Raw genomic sequence first — 20338 nt, 5'->3', positions numbered from 1 at the left:
CTCTGGCTCTCTCCGCTTCGGTCCAGCTCCTTAGCCCCCCCCAACCCCCTCTTTCTCTCCCTGTCTCTCCCCTCTGTCCTCCTTCCTCGCCCTCCTCCCGATTCTCACAATCATTAGGCGTATGTTATACTGGCGTGTAACTGGGGGCTTGTTTCACTCTCCCTGTCATCCTCTTGGGGTTGTGGGGGCAGGCCTTGGATCCTGGACTGATCTCAAGATGTTGCAGTCTGGTCGGAGAGAGAAAAAAGTGCTACAAGCAGGGCCGACGCAAGACTTTTTGGGGCCCATGCCCCTATTAAATCCCCGTATGACACTATTGGGCAGTCTGAATGAAAGACTGAAAGTGAGAAGTATAAATATTTAATAACTGTACTTACTGTAAGTAGATTTCTTCAGGTATCTGTACTTTACTTCAGTATTTTATGCCCCCCTACATTTTAACACAAAAAGCTTTACTTTCTACTACTGATTACTTTAATTTGAATGCATTTAATGGGACTTGTGGATCATTATTATTATTTTTTGCACCATTGCATGCCAAAGCTGTCAGGATTCAGAGGGGAACCCAGAAGCAGATCGGACAAGGGGTAGGGTGTAAACAGTTTATTTGACAACGAGTGAATTTGTGAAGAAGGGGGAGCCGGCAGGCGAGAGTGGTAGTCCCGAGGTGGGGGTGATCCAGAGAGTGGCTGGCTGGCTGGCTTACAGGAGGCGTGGGCTGAGTGGACTGGGTTCCAGGGATGATTCCTGAGGCAGAGAGACACGATTAGTAGCAGACAATAGCAGACAGTAAGTGAATGGCTCAGGCACGCAGAAACAGGCAGCAAAAGGTTGCAACGTTGAATTTCTGGCTGGAAAGCAGTAGCATACTCTATACTTCACAACGATCCGGCAGAGACTGGATGTGTGGCTGCTCCTAAACTACTGCAGGCGATTAATGAGCAGCAGGTGTGGTGATGACCTCAGCCAGGTGTGAGTGTAACCAGGGATAGGCACGCCCCCAAGCACTGCCAGAAGAGTGACACAACAAACACAACAAGCACAAACACACAGTCATCACGGCCGGGGATTCGTGACAAAAGCAGCATCAAAACCGGTGGGTATTGTGCACTACAGACGAAACATGATACAAACAACACAACATAAAAGATGTAATGACGTAACGAGACAAGAGAGAGAGAGACACTTGACCCTGTTGGCTTTGCACAGAAACAGCCGGTAAATAATGTCCTTCAGAGAAACCGAGAGAGTACTTTTTATTTTTAGACTTTAAGTACATTTCAGAGCCTTTTTTCTTTTTTTTTACAGACGTATCCGTACTTCTACTTGAGTGAAGAATGTGCGTACGTTTTCCACCAATGGCAAACCACCACAGTCTGTATGTTCACAATAAGACGCACCCTGTCTTAGAAGAACAACAGCAGGCTACTACTGAGAGGATGAAATACGGTGCAGAGAGTCTTATCAGACACCAAAACACTGGACTGCACTATGAGAATAAATATGCACTTTAACCTTTTAGTACCATTTCTATCTTTTTCTTTTTCTTTTAGACTTTTGCTTTTAGACTTTTATTGCCTTTAATATAGATGAGCAGCTGAAGAGTGACAGGAAAGGGGGGAGAGAGGGGATGACATGCAGCAAAGGACCACAGATTGGAATCGAGCCCGGGCCGCTGCGGTAGGGACTGTGTACATGAGCTGTGTGTGTGTGTGTGTGTGTGTGTGTGTGTGTGTGTGTGTGTGTGTGTGTGTGTGTGTGTGTGTGTGTGTGTGTGTGTGTGTGTGTGTGTGCTCTACCAGGTGAGCTACCGAGGCCCTACTTAGCCTTTTAGCACATCCTCACATGTGACTGCACAAATGGGAAATAGGAAAATAAATAAATAATCAATCTTGAGACAAACGATTACAACCTCTTTCGTTCATGGATCCAACAGTCGTGAGGTTAACAGAACCACAGCTCTACTGTTACAAAGTCATATGACATCAGTGTGTGTTTACATGTATTTGATTGGCCAACTCCGTGCTTCGTTGGATTACATCACATTGTGTTGTGTCAAATGTTGAGCCAGGTTCAAGTTTTTTTGTTTTGTTTTTTGCTGGAAGGCCTCTGCTTTTGGAAGTGGTGGAAAGTTACAGTAAATACTTTTACTACGTACAATTTAAATGTACTTTACTTGAGTATTTCTGCTACTTTATACTTCTACTCTGACACTCAGAGGCAAATATTATACTTTTTACTCTACTTTTTACTACTACATTTATTTAATCATTTTAGTTTAGTTTGTTTCCAGATCCAAAATATAATCAACAAATAAATGATGATGTATGTATATCAATAAGACTTTATTGATCCCCAGGGGGAGATTCACAAGCTATAAAGCAGAATATATAAAATAAAATATATAAAATATTTATAAATGAATTAAAATTAACCCCACATTTTAGCAATATTACAGTGATGTACACATCAATGCATCAATAATTATCTTCCAGTGATATAATTATTCTGAAATGGGACTATATTTTTATTTCTATATTTTTTATTCTTTCACTTAAATTAAAAAGTTGACAAAGTCTAAAAGCGTGACTTTTACTTATTATATAATATTTCAGCACTTTGGTTTTGCTACTTCTACTTCTTACATTTGAAAACACTGGTTAGGTATGAAAAATACTTGTGTCATCTTAACATTTTAAAGCTATTTTCTTAACGCTACACACACAGAATATGTACTAATCTATAAACTAATAAAAATTTTGCATAGAACAGAATAAAATTAATAGAGCGAAGTATATAAAAGAATCATTAAAGGAAGAAATGAAAAAGAAAGACTAAATTATATTTACAAGGAAGATATATACAGTTACATACACATACACACACAAAATATGTATATTTGAATTATCAGTGTAATAAAGGTTATTTTCAGATTTAGCTGCTTTGACTTTGAGAGACAGTAACTTGGTTTGCCAAAGTGGCAAAATGTAAGTAAAAAGATGAACTTTCTTCCGTGGTACTATATGTAGGTCTATGTAGATTTTCAGTAGTTTACAAACAGAGACTCTGCAGAAACGGAAAATTTTGGGGGGGTTGTGAAACTGTAGAGTTGAATGGCTAATAAATTGTTAAAATGTGATGGATGAGTGCAACACACAGGAACTGCTGAGTGTCAAGTTTATGAGGAGGAGAAGAAGCAGAAGAATTGAATCCTGTGGATGTGTTGCCATCATGTGGCCAAAGGCAGAACAGTTTTACTATAACCTTCCTTAACCGTTCAATTCTGTTTAAGTGAACCCGAATCAGGTTCACTTCCACATAAAGGAAGTTTTCCCACTATCAGTATTTTGATGCAGCCAAACAACAGACATGGGGAAAAAAATACCACAAAAGCCATAAATCATAAATACAAAATAGAAATATTCACAATTTTTACAAAGTGTTTTAAAATGAAAATAGCTGTACAGTGTCAAAATGAAAAGAATGTGATGTGCAAAAGTTCACATTTTAAAGTACAAAGAATGTGTTTAATATGCAAAGAGAATAATACAGAGTGCAGACGTAGAGACTTGTAGTGTCCATGAAGGAGTGGGATAAGAGTCACTCTCAGTGGAGGTCTCGGACCTTGTTGATGAGGGCAGCAACAAACATAAAGAAACTGTTGCTGTGGTCTGAGGTTTTAGTCCTGATGGACAGCAGCCTTGATCGACCATGACTCCCTGATCTTTCCTCTTGTCCTTGGCAACCAGACGGTGAGGATGGACTCAGTGATGGTGCACCGCCATCAGTGAGTCTTTAAGAGCATTGAGCTCCAACTTCTTTTGTCCTGCCACCAGGTCACCAGGTGGTCAATCTCCCACCTGTAGGCAGACCAATCCCCACCAGAGAGGAGCCCGATGAGGGTGACGTCATCTGCAAACACAAAAAAGGACGCAGCCTTGACGGCACATTTGAGACATGTTTCCCCAGTTTATCGTGCTGCCTCCTGTCAATTACTCCGTACACCTTTATTGTAACTTTCCTCAACAGTCAGTTCTGCCTCTAGAGCCTGAGGACACAAATTAAGTTTCGCTGAAAAATGTTTCGCAACTTGATTCCTGACACGTGATGTTCTGAGTCAGAGTTCAATTAAACTGTTTCTTTGAATTATTGACTCCACCACTTTCACTGAAGAACAATTTGTGATGATATTATGAGCCTTGTTATTAAATATGAATGTATCTACAAGCCTTAAAACCTTCCTTAAAACACATAAACTGTCATTATAACAAATACATTAATACAGTGTAGATAAAATAATACTTAAGCTGAACTACAGATTTTTTTTTAGTTTAGTTTATAAATGTAAATTCAAGGAGACAATGAACCTACAGGAACTGTTGACATTTTATTTTTAATATTTTGTGCTGTTATTGTCTTTTGTTTTCTATACTTTTACCTACTTATATAACTTATTTTTATTCTGAGCTGACTTCTATTATATTAATTTACAAGTTTATGATATCACTAAAATTCAATTATTTGGATATCAGTGGTGGAAGAAGTATTCAGATCCTTCACTGAAGTAAAAATGCTAATGTCACACTGTATAAATACTGTTAATTACTCCTTATGCAGACATTTTCTGTCAATCACCTAATTGATTGATCAAGCAGCATGAACTGATTGGTATAGTTTAAATTATAAAGCCAATTTTTTATAAACCCTTGGAGTAAAAGTAAAGTGTCTATATCATACTGGAGTCTTTACAAGTTCTTATCAGAGCAGTAAAATAGAAGATGAAGGTTTCTATGAAACCATAAAGACAAACAGGAGACAGCTGTCCGACGTACATTGTACGTTGTACATCATTATGGTCACATGAAAATGCCTCAACTGCATTTTTATGGAAATTAATGAAATATATGTGAAATATACTAACCTTCAATTTAATATCACCAGAACTATTTCTAAAGCGTTTCATCACTTATGCAGAAGTTTAACTGTGGAGTTACTGGGTTTTGTTTTTGTATAGTGGGACGTTCTTTAACATACAGTATGTATATGATGAGTAAACAGACTTCATCCTGGACTGTTATAATCAAAGAACCACACCTCACCTCGTAAAGACACATAAGTTACAGGTGCCCTTCAACCACGAACAATGGGTGGCATACAGGAGAAGAAATATATATTCTTTCTACTACTAACTACTTAAATAAGTAAAAAATATTCTTGAAAGCAAAGTTTTCAGATTTGTTCTGAAGTAGTTTCCTTTCTTATTTTAAGGTAAATTTTCACACTTAAAATTGCTGCAGTGAGAACATAAATCTTTAATTCATTCAATTTATTTTATTATCTAATAAGTATTTGGTGTTTGTCTCAGTAAAAGAAGCAACACCAGCTGTGCCCTAACGTGACCTGAGCTAAAAGTGTATGTTATTTCCTGTCACTATATCCATACCCTTTTGCTTTAAATCCTATAAGCTTGTTTACATTACATAGACTGACCCCCACTACTGCCAATTCTGTGAAGTTGGAGATTGTAAGTAACTGAACACTGGTTGCATTTGTATTTGACGACCTGGGAATAAGAACTGGCTGTGAAGTGTGTAAGAGAAACTAAGGTGGTACCACCACTGTACCACCACCGTATCACCACCGTATCACCACCGTACCACTGCTCTACCACCACTCTACCACCACTGTATCACCACTGTATCATTCCTGATGAGTAGTTGGCACCTTGCATGGCACCCTCTGCCATCAGTGTACGAATGTGCGAGTGGGTGAATGTGATAAGTGTTGTAAGGCGCTTTGAGTGGTTGGTAGCTCAGAAAAGTAGATTTACCATCCACTCCCCTGATTCAGCATTACTCTCCTATAACACTTTCAGACACTGTCAGATGACTTTTTTCAGTGACTTTTTTTACTCCATGCAAATCTTCTTTTTCAAAACCTGGTGCCTGCATTACCCACTGTACAACCTGAACGCCAACAGCTCGGGTGGGGTTTTGGGTGTGTTATGGGGTGGTGTTACATAGCAACTGATGTAGCCTTGAGCAGAGACAAAAAAAACAGTCTACGAAGTTCTTGAAAACTCACTTCCTTTGAACTCCACAAGTTCAGATGAGTGACTTCATTTGACTGAGTTTAGCAAATTTCCAGCTCATTCACTCAGAACTTGAGTTTCACCTTCGGGCTTCTCTTCATTTTTCCACTTCTTCCAGCATTCCTGTCAGTGTCAGAGACTTGTATGAACTAGTGACTTTGGGTTTTTATGTGCGTGCCCATGCTATCAGTATGCATGTTTACACTTGTGTGCTCAGCATCCACGACACATTGAGCTTGTGCAAGAATTTGAATCACCTATACTCCTCTGTTCCTTCTGATTACGCAACAGTTGACTCAGAGCAAGAAAAAGTCCCTCAGGACACAAAAATTAGCATTTTGATATGAAACGATGGGACATGTTGTCTAGAAAGAATGCAATGTTTGTTTATAAAAAATGCCCTTTTGCATTCGGTGTCATAGTGCAAATACTTCAGATGCACATAACAGGATAATCATATATGGAGGTGAATGTTCATTACTGAACAGAGGCGTGCACAGACTTTTTGAAGGGCGGGGCGGAAAGAAAAAAAAGGGCACATTTAGCGCGTCCTCACCACTGTAGAGGGCACTTTAGCACGCGTTTTGGCTCCCAAGAGGGCTCCCAAGAGGCCCCCCCCCCCCATGCACACCACTGTTAGTGAAGATAGAGGGAGAGTTTTTAAGGAAGGACACACCTCTCTGCCTCCCTCTCTCTTACAACAGCATGTTTCAGCCTGTGGGGACAGGATGTGATTCAGTTTATTATGAACTGAGCTAACAGACAACGACGCATTACAGTGTCCCACAGAGTAAGAGCCGGACAGAGAGGAGAGCAGCAGAGGGATAATTGAATCTGACAGTCGTTACAGAGAGACATCACATCCTGGAAAGGTCAGTCAGCCGCTCTCAGCACCTTGATTGTCTTTGACTTCTTACTGACATGTTTCCTTCAGCCTCTCTGTCAGATTTTACTAACATTTGCGTCTTTCCTATTCTTTCTTCCATTCTGAAATAATAATTTACTTTTCTTGACTTGATTATTTACACGTAGCAGATTTATTACAAACCTATGACTCATTATTTCAAAACTTTGGGCTACAAGCAAATCCATCGCCATGGCTTTATTGGCAAACAGAGTCTCTGGCAGGAACTAGTGAGTTGCAGTGGTGTGGTGATTTTCCTATTTTTTTAAAATATTCCCCAGGTTTTGTTTAGTTTTTGTACCCAAATGACTGCTTGAAATCGTCAGAAAGCTCCTCTTTGCTGTATTTGTTCTCATTTGTTGGTTTCTCTTGCAAATACCTTAAGAGTCCTTTCTTATATTTGTCATTTAAATATAAATGACATCAGATTTTGTTCTCCTTATTGCAGTTGATCCATTACAGCAGTAGATTTATGTCATATATGCATTGCAGCATTATATCATAATATCCGATATCCGTGTTGTGGAGCTTCTTTATGATACCTGGTTTTATTAAAAACTTTAAACTGTTTTCTGTAAAAAAATATTATTATTTCTTAGAAACAATTGCTCCGTCTGACAGCATCAATGTGTTGCTTAGACTTTGCATTGTGTGGAATTTCTTTTACTAGTAATGTAAGCCTGACTTTGATTCGCTTTGTTTACTCTTGTATAAAGCCATCAGGGGAAAATAAACAGTTTGCTTTAGTAGGACCAGAGCAAGGAAATTAGGATTTAATCAGGAAATAATGACCTTGATGTCTTGTTCTCAAGGGAAATATAGTTTTGCGAAGGTCATATAATTTATCAACCAATTAAATCCTATCTACGTCACTCATGTTTAAACTATCCAGCATATACAAGTCACGTATAGAACCTCTTGAACTGTGTTATTCCTTAAAAGTCAACCCTCTGTGAGCTCTGCACTGTATGGTTTCCATGAGCCAAAGAGTCCAAAGAAGGGAGATGAACGAAGACAAGAAAAAAAAAAAAATCAAAGTGAATAAAAGACTATGTTGAAATACTGCTCTACTTTGACGCAGGACTGCTAATGTTTGGCGTGTTTTAGCATGCTGCCTTTTTAAGCAACAGTGTTGGCTTCAGAGTCTTGTGAATATTTTAGATGCTGCGTCAGGGTGGCAGCCATCCTCTAGTTCTAGGAACAGCATGTGTACCAGCTTGTGAACAATATTTTGTAATGTTTATCTTTACCACCTAAATTACCAGTACAGTATTTAGTCACTGTCAGTTTTTTTCCCCTTTATCTGTTTTCGTCATTTACAGTTATAAACCATTTCCAAAAGAGGAAATTCTTTTTGCCACCAGTTCCTGTTAACTTTTAAAAAAAAGAGTGATGCAATGGCAGCCCACATCATGCCAACATCTAGACTTCAGAGAACACTTTTTTTTTTTTTTAATGAGTCCAAAAAAGTTGTTGAATGAGATTGTTGAGTGTGGCTATCCTGAGCAAATATTTCCAGGGAGCTCTGAAAAGAAACAATGTCTGACCAGAGGTGGGAAGAAGGAAGAGAAACTTCACTTTTACTCGAGTAAAGACGTTGAGTCGGTCACCTCTGTGTCTGATGTAGGGGAGATTTCTTCCATAATCTGGAGAGGTGCTAGTTCTCTGAAGAATTACAAACCCAGTGTGATAAATCAAATTCCTTTACTCATGCAGCATGGAGGGAAGACCACAGCATAGACGTTCCCTTTAGACTTCTAGAATGCTTTGCCTTATATACCCAACACATCATTAAACAGGATACAGCTGTTGTCCTATCTACATTCCTAATCTAATTTACAGATGGGCAGTTTAGGTCTTTCACAATGGTCCTGTGAGCTTACCCGACCGGGACCAACTGCTGACCAGTCATTCCCTACCATAAAACACAGCCTCCTAACCAGACCGTATACATTAACTCCCCCACCTAAAACATTCATCTACCACACTGACATCACGTTTCAGTCTCAAACCGGCAGTTCATAAAAACATCTGCTGACTAACTTTTAATAATAAGTTGTGTGCAACATACTTCAGCATGGATCTGATCAGTGTTGAAAGCAGGTGTGCATCCGCCTCCACAGACAAAAAATCTGTTCACGTGTCCTAAAGATAGTCGGCTCTGATACACAGACTGTTGAGAGTAAAGTAAATCTTATTGCATGCACTGCAGGAAGTATGAGAGAACATTTCTCCTACTTTGTTTATAGGGTTCTTGATATTTATTTATTTTGGTTCTAACTTTTTTCTCTCATCCTCAGGATCAAAACTCCTCTCAGCATGGACCACCAAACTCTTTCCTACTCTATTCCCGAAGAAGAAGACGATGGAAGCGCTGTGAGCAATGACTACTCCACAACCATAGGTGCTCTCATCCTGGGCTTGGTCTTCCTTCTGGGAGTCCCTGGCAACCTCTTCATCGTCTGGAGCATCCTGGCACGCATCAGACGACGCTCGGTCACCACCCTCCTCATCCTCAACCTGGCATGTGCCGATGGCTTCCTCATGACCCTCACCATCTTCTTTGTCGTCTACCTGGCCATGCAGACGTGGGTCTTTGGCGAGGTCATGTGCAAAGGCCTGTTCTACCTGTGCAACACCAACATGTACGCCTCCATCTTTCTGATCACACTGATGAGCGTGCACAGGCTGGTGGCCGTGGTGTTCCCGAGGAAAGCCTCCTCCCTGGCCAGCAGGAAGATTGTGAGGAGGGTCATTATAGGAATGTGGGTGCTGGTGACAGTGATTTCTATCCCTTCGCTCGTGTTTCGAGATCTGAGCATACAAATAGATGAGACCAATGAAACAAGATTGGTGTGCGCGCCCAATCACACCCTGCCTCGACATGTAAGTAGAGTCGTAATCACTTTCATTACCTGTCATTGACCTTTCTTGACTAATTGATTAATCGTTTGCTCTAAAGCCCATTGCAATTTCCTTGTTTTGTTTAACCAAAAGTATGAAAGACAACTGAACCTCTGAAGCCCCTTTAAGTCAGTTCTTAATTGAACTCATCTGAACTCCTACACTAACATCTGCTGATCACGATCATTATGTATGATCAAAAGCTTCAGATCTTGTAATTTTTCTTTCTCTGACTATGAATGTAAGTCCAATATTAAATATTTTTTGGTTCTGTTTCTTTCGTTTTCTACCAGTTCCTGAGGGAAATATCTTCCTCTTTAGGTGCTTAATGCTCCACTATATTCACCAGTTAGTCTCTGACTGTGTATGTGTGTCGTTTGGTACTGAGCAGGTAGTATAAAGTGGGTTTTTAGAGCTTTTCTACTGCAAACATCTGTCTGCTGTAGCCAAAAACAACATACAAACGTAACAAAATAATTTCTCAATGGGTAAACTCCAGCTGCTAATGACGATCATATGATATGATTGAAAGCTCCAGAATGGCTAGTAAATAGTTCTCTACGTGGACTGAAAGCAAATCCAACTCTTTGACCTTTTTTCCATAAATTAAAAAGTAATTTGAAAGCTGTAATCATACAAGAAGTATACAAATACTATCTTTCTTTCACAATTTGGTTTGCCTTGTAATCTTTGTTTGTTATCTTTGTTTTATGAATGAACACATTTAGATTCGGTATGTTTTATTTGCTTTTATCTTGCTCTGCCTTGTTTTTGACAAATCCATTCATGTCTTCAGTGACCCATTACATCTGGTTTGTATCCTCCTGTGCGCAGGTGAGGTTTCAGTATGCCTTTGAGACCGTGGCAGGATTCATTCTTCCTTACACAGTCATCATAGTCAGCTACGTGCTCATCCTGCGACGCCTGAGGCAGACTAAGTTCCGCAGAAAGGTCCGCAGTGAGAAACTCATCCTGGCCATTGTGGTGATGTTTGGCATTTTCTGGCTGCCGTACCATGTTATCAACATGATACAGGTGTGTGAAGACATTAAAATACAAATTTCAATGCAATTGGATCAATGATCTGATCTTTTGAATAAACACTTGTGTTGATCTATCCAAGGTGGCGGCTGAGTGGTACACAGAGGAGTCACCCATGAGAGAAAAGTGAGTAACAAAAAATCTTCACAATCTTTCACCCACCTTCTCAAACTAAATGTAACTTATTTTTAATGACATATGGTAAATGCACATCAGAAATATTTAAAAAGTGAAGGGAATTATTAAAGGGTCCAGTGTGCAACATTTAGGAGAGTCTGTTGCCAGCAATAGAATATAATATGCATGAATTGGAATCATTATGTTTTTGTTACTGTAGACTCTGTACTTTGTGGTCCTATTTTGTCTCTTTGTAGTCATGTTGTGTCTCTTTGTAGTAATTGTGTCTCATTGTAGTCATTCTGTCTCCTTGTGATCCTATTTTGTCTCATTGTAGTCATGTTGTGTCTCTTTGTAGTCATGTTGTGTCTCATTGTAGTCATGTTGTGTCTCATTGTAGTCATGTTGTGTCTCATTGTAGTCATTCTGTCTCTTTGTAGTCCTATTGTGTCTCTATGTAGTCATGTTGTGTCTCTTTGTATTCCTACTGTGTCTGTGTGGTTGCTTTGTGTCTCTTCGCAATTCCCTAAATGTGTTTTTAAAATATATAAGCACACGTTTTAGTTGTGGTCTAAAACTTCCTGTTTATCTGCAGGTTGGACCATATCGCTAACACCAGTCGAGCGGTGACTTCGGCTTTGGCTTTCATCAGCAGCTGCGCCAATCCTGTCCTCTACACCTTCGCTGGGAAGTCCTACATCAAGCAGAACGGCTTCGCCTTCATGGCTCGTCTCTTCGAGGGCACGTCGTCTGACCAGACAGGAACCAAAAAGAGTCGGGGCATGGGTAGAGACACTGCGGGAACCAGTAATGTTGACTCCACAAATAGCACAGGACCTGTTATAGCTTTACAAAATGGGAAATGAACGTGGAATTAACTTTGCGTGCGTAACGAGAGCACTGGAAATTTGTAAAGCTCCATGTGGGGTGTGTATATTTTGTTTAAAGTACTGTTTGAGCCTGAATCTGCTGTGCTTAAACATTACAGACAGAATCACAGCACAGACTTTGAGCTGAGTACTTTGATTTGTAGATAAGCTTAACTGGAAGTCTGAGTTACATTTTGACAGTGACAGATAACACTTGAATAAGGAAATTAAGTCATTTAAAAATACTAAATAATTACAGGAGCAGTTACATTGTGAGAAAAACACAAACATAAAAATTGTTTACATTCTGATTTATTCACATATTGTATGATATCATAATCACAGCCTTCAGTATGGTAATGTTATTTATATTCTATGTCCTCTCAGTAGAATAAGCCACTATAAACCTATAAATAAGAAACAAACGGACCAGAATATTAAAAAAACTTTTTTTTAAATCATACTTGCCAGCAGCTTTTAAATGCTTTATTAAATGTTTAGAAACTGTATGAATGCCAAATAGGCAGCTTTAAAGTGTTGCTCATTATTCAGATACATGACATTTCTAAATAGCAGACTAAAGAGACGACTGAACCACTTATTTTTGTGAATTAATATTTATCCAACTCAGTCTGAACAGAACCAAACATCATACTAAACATGTTAAAACTTTGGATTAAACTTTATACAGGTCTACTGGTTTTCTACTTGAGATACTGACTTTTAATGTATTTTACAGTTTGTCAATTAGATTGACAAACTTAAGTTTTATTTTACGTTTTTCTCAATATTGTTGGATTTCTCAACGTGATGAGTTAACATTGAGTCTGTTGTTGCTCAACATGGATGTCACTTCAGTCTTGAGCCATTTGTAAAGTGTTATGCACTAATGTTTTGTGTTGAAATCATTGTAATTTAAGTAGAAATGTTCCGATACCATTTTTTTCCTCCCCTTCTTCCTGAACTTTAAGTATCGGCTAAAACAAACATGCCACTGGGCCTGTGCGGCAGCAGCAGCTCGGCCTGTTAGGACTTGGCTTGGGAACCAGTTCAAGTCCAGCACAGACCATAGTACGGTAGCTGGAGAGGTGCAAGTTCAACCTCCCGTGCACTGCAGAGGTGCTCTTGAGCAAGACACCGAACTGCTAACTGCTTGTTGAACACCCTTATGCGGCAGCTTATCGCTCAACATTTGCACGATTGTATTTTCGGCCTGTGTGTAAAGTAAGAGTGAAATAAATATAAAGTATATTTTCTGTATGATTGATACTGTGGTACAGCCTAGGTCAGGAGGAGAGCTGTGACTTCACATATTGGATCAGTGCACCTCAGTCTGGTATTTTGCAATAATTTTGGTACAATACTTTTTTTTTTTTAGCACAACCCTTTTGTGACGCAATATTGTTAAATAAAGTAAAAGTTTACTTGTGATTTTTTATTTTACACCAAAAGGTTTGTGTAACAACCACATTAACTCACACCCCAAAATGAAGATCTTTAAGTGAAGATTGCACCTTTATACATCCTGTTTTACCTTTTAACATTACCTGCTTAAAGATTGATTCAATTATACATCAGGCAGTCATTTTACATTAGAGTCTCAACTACTGATGAACCTGATGCATATTCAGTACCACCACTTACAACTCATGATCTGCAATTAAAAACACACATTGTTTAATATACAACACTTTATTTACCAATAAATTTAAAGTTCATACAGGTCATGTAACAAGAGGATTTGGAGCTTATGTACATACACATTAAAGACAGTTAACATTTTCCATCAAGTTACTCTACAGATTAACAGTATAAACATTAGTCCTTTTAAACTTCAAAAAAAAAAATCCACACTGGGGCGATCCAGCAGTTCATGCCGTGTCCAAATTACCTGGAAGAGCAAAGAGATTTAATATCAAACGGGGTCAGAAGCATTTTAAAGAGATGTTTATTCAAATATGCTTCTTTTGGCAGCTGCATCACCTCCAATTATATATCAATGAGAATAAACCAAATATCACAAAACCTCAACTGCCATTTACCCCACAATCTACAGACTCCAATCAGTGTAATACAACAGTTCAACCACCAAGAACACAGATACTGACCTTATCGAGACGCATCCAGCTCGGGCTCGTCAAATCCTAAAATATAAAGAAATAGATGACAGGTTAGTTTCATCCTGCAACACAAGAAACATCCTCACTTAGTATCAGTCTGGTCAAACCCATCAGTGCAGTAAGAGAATAATCATGAGGTTCAGGTGAAACACGGACTGCAGATCATCATTAAGGTTTGACTGTATGATGCAGAACTAAAGTGGGAATTAAACAGCAATGTGCAGCTTTCAAGTAATACTAATGTATCCTACCTCTATAAAAAAGGTTATAATGTTCATTTTTATTAAGTTTAACATTTAAAAAGGATGTAGTTTGTGGTGCTGTTGAACTGTATTGGATTATACAAAGGGGTGTTCTCATTAATATAGGTGGACAATATAGAAACACTTGTTAGTATAAGACCCATCATAAAACTTATAAACCAAAAACTAAACATTAAAACCTTTGTAATGTAGGATAAACTGCAGAAAGGCTGCAATAGCTTTAGTTTTATTTACCTAATAAACTGGCATTAGAGTGAATGTTGATCATGATTATGATTCAGGCCTGTTAATGACACACAAATTAACTACTTTAAGTTTATTTCTGCTGCACGACTCGTGCATAAATACACAGAATGACATAAAAGTAATTAAAAACTATTAAAGTTAATTATGCTCCTTTTAAATGTAGACACCATTCATTTGGATGCAGCCTTTAAACTGGCGGTGTAATCTGCGGATTGAGGCCCAGCTCGGCTCTCTGGCACAGACCATGAGGTCGGGCTTGAAGCATCGAGCTAACAGCTAGAACAGTGTGCGGTGAAAATAACCGCAACAACGAGCGACACGCAGGTTCGTGAACGCATCAGCTGCGACACAAACAAACGCAATGTGACAAACAACGAGAGTAAATACCGGGAATGAAGCGTCACACGCGTGGTTCGTCCGTTGTCTGTCCGTCGGTACACGACCGACCGACCACCAGCACCGACACCAGGAAGAGAGGCTGTTAATGAGGCTCACGCTCAATTTATCTCGTTATCCAAACCCACGTGTTTACTGTCCTCCGTCACAGAGCCGCCTGCTTCCGGGTCTGACGTAGTAGGCTATAAAACCATAAACAGCTAATATTATTAAAAATATAAATATATATATATATATATATATATATATATAAATAAAACATCTGTGTTCTCTTTAATGTTTATTATTATTCACTGAAATAAATCAACATTTATTTAAAGGTTTATTGATGCAGATAGAAACATAAATAATGTGATTATATATATTTATTTATTATTATTATTATTATTATTATTATTATTATTATTTATATATGTATTTCCTGCCTTGAACCAATAAACACAATCTGTGTGTGTGTGTTTAAATTTAGTCACACTGTCTTTAAAGTTTAAATTCAAATGTATTGAACTTGTGTGTATCTACACTAACCTCTGTTAATAAGGGACCATAGGGACATTATTGATAAGGAAATATCAAACATTTTACATTTTGAAGACGGGATTCATCACATATTTACTTTAGAGGGAGGAGAGTTAACTCATAATTATTGCCTTCACCAGATGTTATCTCACTGTGAAAATGTAGTGTCCACTGCTTTGTCCTGTATGAGCTGAACTTAAATAAATTATCTTATAGATAGATAGATAGATAGATAGATAGATAGATAGATAGATAGATAGATAGATATAAAGATAGATATAAAGATAGATAGATATGAAGATAGATAGATATAAAGATAGATATAAAGATAGATAGATATAAAGATAGATAGATAGATAGATATAAAGATAGATAGATAGATATAAAGATAGATATAAAGATAGATAGATATAAAGATAGATAGATAGATAGATAGATATAAAGATAGATAGATAGATAGATAGATAGATAGATAGATAGATAGATAGATAGATATAAAGATAGATAGATAGATAGATAGATAGATAGATAGATAGATAGATAGACTTTATTAATCCCCGAGGGGAAATTGGGTCGTCATAGCAGCCAGGTAAATTAAAATAGAATAAAATACTTGGATAGAAAAGATAAAAAAGATAAATAGGTAGTTAAGGTGCAGAGAAGTTGTTGGTAATAGTACTGATGACGTGATGGTAGTGTTATTGTTAATAATAATATTGTAATTAGATATTCAAAAAACACATCAGAAAGCATGAATCACTCCATTAACACACTTTAGATGTAGTAAATAAATAAGAACAGGTAACTGGACAGATAAATAACACCTGCTCTTCTGCTGTCCTGCTTTACCTAGTGCGCATGCGCAGACACAACGCCGCCTGTTACGTCGTCGTTTTATTTTTATTTTTCCAACTTTAACTTTGTTTTTTGTTTTTTGTCTCACTTGTTTGTTTGTTTTTTAAGCTGCACCTTCCCCCCAAAAAATACTAGACTCTTATTATATTTATATTCCCATTTTTATTTTTATTTTTATTTTTATTTCTATTTTTATTTTTAAACATTTATAAACTCTACGTATATTGTGTTAGATTGTAATGTAATAATAATTATTAGTATTCGTTAACATTGTGTGTCGAACAACTGTAATCAATAAATAATTTCCGATTCTGATAAACTACAAAGTGACGCGCCTGGCTACGGGAACCCTATTGGGTCAAAAGCGCGAAACAAACTCACTCACTCACTCAGTGCTACAGGGCGTAAAGAAAAAACGGTGTCACCTGCTGCGACGTTCAGTTATTTAATTCAACACTGGACGGTGCATCACCCACAATGAGAGTGTTAATCGGTAAGCTCATTAATTAATAATAATAATAATAATAATTATATCTTCTTCTTCTTCTGGTGAAAGGTCAACGTGAGATAACTGCTAGCTGTAGGCTAATGTTAGCGTTGGATATATGTACCGGTAGATGTGTGATTTAAGTTCTTCTGTTATATAATAGTGAAAGAAAAGCGTTAGTTATGGGATTGAACCTTTTAGTTTCGCCAAAGTCATTCACAGAGTCCTGTTTTGTAAGCATGTACAGTACGCATGCGCACTGTTGTGTGACAGTGCTGACTGATTGCATCCTTTATAATGTGTGTGTGAGTCATAATGTAGCACAATTAGTAATATTAAATTAAGTAAAATTAGAGTAAGTATAACTTTCATTTGAAAAAAAATAAATAAATAAAATTCTCTCATCCACTTTCATTGTAACTTGAAATTGACTCTGTGATTCATCTGTCTCTGTATTGTCTTCCCTGTAGGAGGGGGGTCCGGCTTTGTGGGCCGTGAGCTGACTCGCCTGCTCAGAAACAAAGGTCATGAGGTCACAGTGATATCTCGCCAACCTGGTCCAGGAAAGATATCATGGGTATGATTCAGAGCTCGTATCAGTGATTTTTACTCTCTAATGTCGGTAAAATCTTTAGAGTTTCTGACTTTACTGATCACTCTTTGCCCTCTGTGCTTCTGCAGGCTGAGTTGGAGTCTGGTGGTCTCCCACCGTGTGAGGGCGCCGTCAACTTGGCTGGAGAGAATATAATGAACCCACTACGATGGTGAGAGTGACAACTACACACAGACACACTCTTCTGTCCAAGTGTGGCTGTAATACACCAACAAATAGTCAAAAGTTTGTGGACACCCCTGATTAAAACTGTGGTCTGGGAGCTGAGGGTTTTTCTCAGTTTTGTGGAGGAGATAAAGGAACATTTCAGTGCTCCTGTGCTGAAGTTTGTGGTGGAAGAACTGGCATCAACCCCATCAAACATGTTTGGGATGACCTAGAACATTTACTGTGAACCAGGTCTTGTCGCCCAACATCATTGGCCTCCCTCACTACTGCTGTTGGGCCTGAATGGGAGCAAGTTCCTGCAGCCAGGTTTCAAAAGCTGCCCAGAATAGTTGAGGCTGTTAAAGAAGCAGATTAATGTCTTAAGTTTTGGAATTACGTGTGTTCAGGTGTCCACATATCTTTGACCATGTAGTGTTCTGGCCTGCTCAGTTGTTGCTTTGAATTTCTTGATTAAATTGCATTTGACTTTTTGTCTAGATCAACTAAAACTGAATGCAACATGCACTTTATTATGTTGCAGGTAGCAGCTGTTGTAATGTAGGTGGATCGCCGCCTGATCTGTTTTTATTTGTGCTTTTTAGGTGGAATGAAAGCTACAAAAAGGATTTGTTCTCCAGTCGGATCGACACCACAAAAACTCTGGCTCAAGCCATCGCTGCTTCCGCCAGTCCTCCTCGCTCCTGGGTCCTGGTATCAGGTGTAGGTGAGTCTCTGCCTAATAGTAAAACTCAACGGTGACATCTATTGTCGTGTATATTTCTCACTTTGCTTTTTTGACCTGCAGCTTGTTACCAGCCCAGTCTGACAGCTGAGTATACAGAAGACAGCGAGTGGACACCATTTGACCTCCTCTCCAAACTTGTGAAAGAGTGGGAGGCTGCAGCACTTCTTCCAGAGAGTGTGGCAAAAACCACCAAACAAGTCGTCATCAGGCCTGGTATGTAAAAAGCGGTCATTTCACTTTAAGTTACATGATTGCTGGGACTTTCTTTTGTAAGTTGCAAACAGAACGATTGTATTTTGGTACCTCCAGAGTCCTTGTTGCAGATTTAAGCAGGTGAAAAGAGTTTAAATAAATCCAGTAGTGAAACAAGTACTCATAGAAACAAAACAACAATGTAGAAATATTCTGTTACAAGTAAAAGTCCTGCATTCAATATTTTACTCAAGTAAAAGCACTAGCATCAAAATATAGTTCAAAAAGTAAAACTACTTATTTTGCAGAATGGCCCAGTTCAGAATAATGTATATTATATTATTTAAGTTTAATTATTGATGCATCAGTTTATTTATATATATGTATTATCTTTATCCATAAAGATACATTATAATTTATTTGTTGGTTATATTTTGTATTATTCAAGTAATAAAGTAAATATTTCCCTCTTAATTGTAGTGGAGTATTAGTATAAAGCAGGAGAAAATAGAAATACTCAAGTACATGTACCACAAAATTGTACTGTAGTACAGTACTTGAGTAAATGTACTTAGTTACTTTCCACCACTGCATAAATCATCACATTGAAAATCTCCCTGGAGTGTACTTTATTTTGGAGATTTTGTTTTATGTTGTAAACTTTCTACCCTCCCTCCACCAGGGGCAGTATTAGGCCGTGATGGTGGCGCCATGAAGCAGATGCTGCTGCCCTTCTGGCTCGGTCTCGGCGGCACCCTGGGGTCAGGAAGACAGCCGTTCCCCTGGATCCATGTCTCGGACCTGGCAGGAATCATCGCCCACGCCCTGGAGCCCCCCGCCGACACTCCCTCAACTTCACCACAAGTCTTCAACGGGGTCGCACCTGCACTGAACACCAACTACGAGTTCACTAAAGAACTGGGCCGGGTCCTGAGGAGACCCACCGTTTTCCCTGTGCCTGCTTTCGTCATGAACACCCTAATGGGCTCTGAGAGGGCTGTGATTCTAACGCAGGGCCAGAAAGTCATACCAAAGAGGACTCAAGAGGCCGGATTTCAGTACGAGTACCCAGACTTGACCTCAGCCCTGAAAGAGATTGTTGGGAGTTAACAGATGTTAAAATAATGTGCGCTTGCTTAACATTTTCTGTAACTGTGTTCATATTTACTGTATTACAAAAATATTCTCATATTCTTCTTCATTGTTTAGGAAGTTTTTTTCATATCAGTTTATGAATGATTTTTGGTTTCTGAGAGTTTGTTCATACCTTTTAATCAAACACATCTGAGCACCTGAGCCATAAATACAGGTGTGATTGTATCCCTGCAGACCTGTAGGCTGCACCAGGATCTGATTGTTCCAGTGTTGGTCAGGGAGACATTGAAGGACTAAATGTTCAGCAGCATTTGCTCATTTCTGTCACATAAAGGACTCTGACGACAGGTGTGAACTGCAGTTTGGATAATCTGGACAAAAGCGATGCAACTAACATCGATTTAATCCGATGATTATTCTATTTGATTCATTGTTTTAGTCTTTTAAAACACCAGAGAACAGGAAAAAATGTGCAGCTCAATTTCCCTACAGCACAAGGTGACATTGAATGTGTCCTTTTGTCCGACCAACCATCGGAAAACGAAAAAGATTCAGTTTACTATAATGCAGGACAAAGAAAAAGAGAATTGTCACATCTGAGAAACTAGAACCATCAAATATTTGGTATCAGTGGTGCTTTTGGACTTTGGGATTCTTTCTTGAAGTAGTGAAACAAATTGCAGCACAATCTGTTGAAGGTGGTTCACAATAAAGCTTGGTGAAGTACATAAAGG

The 20338-nt window shown here is 38.5% G+C and overlaps 2 protein-coding genes and 1 long non-coding RNA gene across 3 annotated transcripts; 2 read left to right on the top strand and 1 right to left on the bottom strand.

Moving 5' to 3' along the window:
• Positions 1–6712: 6712 nt before the first annotated feature.
• ltb4r2b (leukotriene B4 receptor 2b) lies at positions 6713–13350 on the top strand. Its single transcript, XM_051404588.1, has 5 exons — positions 6713–6963; positions 9296–9881; positions 10734–10934; positions 11023–11066; positions 11653–13350. The coding sequence occupies exons 2-5, from the start codon at positions 9315–9317 to the stop codon at positions 11921–11923; spliced, it is 1083 nt and encodes a 360-aa protein (XP_051260548.1). The 5' UTR covers positions 6713–6963; positions 9296–9314; the 3' UTR covers positions 11924–13350.
• Positions 13351–13599: 249 nt separating this feature from the next.
• LOC127365976 (uncharacterized) lies at positions 13600–15110 on the bottom strand. The gene is made up of 3 exons (XR_007885272.1): positions 14943–15110; positions 14035–14070; positions 13600–13817 (listed from the first exon to the last, which is right to left on the bottom strand). It is a non-coding gene; the product is annotated as an uncharacterized LOC127365976 (long non-coding RNA).
• Positions 15111–16670: 1560 nt separating this feature from the next.
• On the top strand, positions 16671–20336 carry sdr39u1 (short chain dehydrogenase/reductase family 39U, member 1). Its single transcript, XM_051416012.1, has 6 exons — positions 16671–16818; positions 17283–17389; positions 17494–17576; positions 18175–18296; positions 18378–18530; positions 19192–20336. Exons 1-6 carry the CDS (start codon positions 16803–16805, stop codon positions 19617–19619), a joined length of 909 nt encoding a protein of 302 aa, XP_051271972.1. The 5' UTR covers positions 16671–16802; the 3' UTR covers positions 19620–20336.
• The last annotated feature ends 2 nt before the right edge of the window (positions 20337–20338 follow it).

The sequence above is a fragment of the Dicentrarchus labrax genome, unplaced genomic scaffold (genome assembly GCF_905237075.1).
Source record: "Dicentrarchus labrax unplaced genomic scaffold, dlabrax2021, whole genome shotgun sequence".
Taxonomy (NCBI): domain Eukaryota; kingdom Metazoa; phylum Chordata; class Actinopteri; family Moronidae; genus Dicentrarchus; species Dicentrarchus labrax.
This window is presented reverse-complemented; position numbering and strand designations above follow the sequence as displayed.

Coding starts and splice junctions, on each gene's coding strand:
- ltb4r2b (XM_051404588.1), top strand. CDS start 9,315: ATGGACCACCAAACTCTTTCCTACTCTATTCCCGAAGAAGAAGACGAT. Junction 9,882..10,733: donor ATCACACCCTGCCTCGACAT/GTAAGTAGAGTC, acceptor TCCTGTGCGCAG/GTGAGGTTTCAGTATGCCTT. Junction 11,067..11,652: donor GAGTCACCCATGAGAGAAAA/GTGAGTAACAAA, acceptor GTTTATCTGCAG/GTTGGACCATATCGCTAACA.
- sdr39u1 (XM_051416012.1), top strand. Junction 17,577..18,174: donor ATAATGAACCCACTACGATG/GTGAGAGTGACA, acceptor TGTGCTTTTTAG/GTGGAATGAAAGCTACAAAA. Junction 18,297..18,377: donor GGTCCTGGTATCAGGTGTAG/GTGAGTCTCTGC, acceptor TTTGACCTGCAG/CTTGTTACCAGCCCAGTCTG.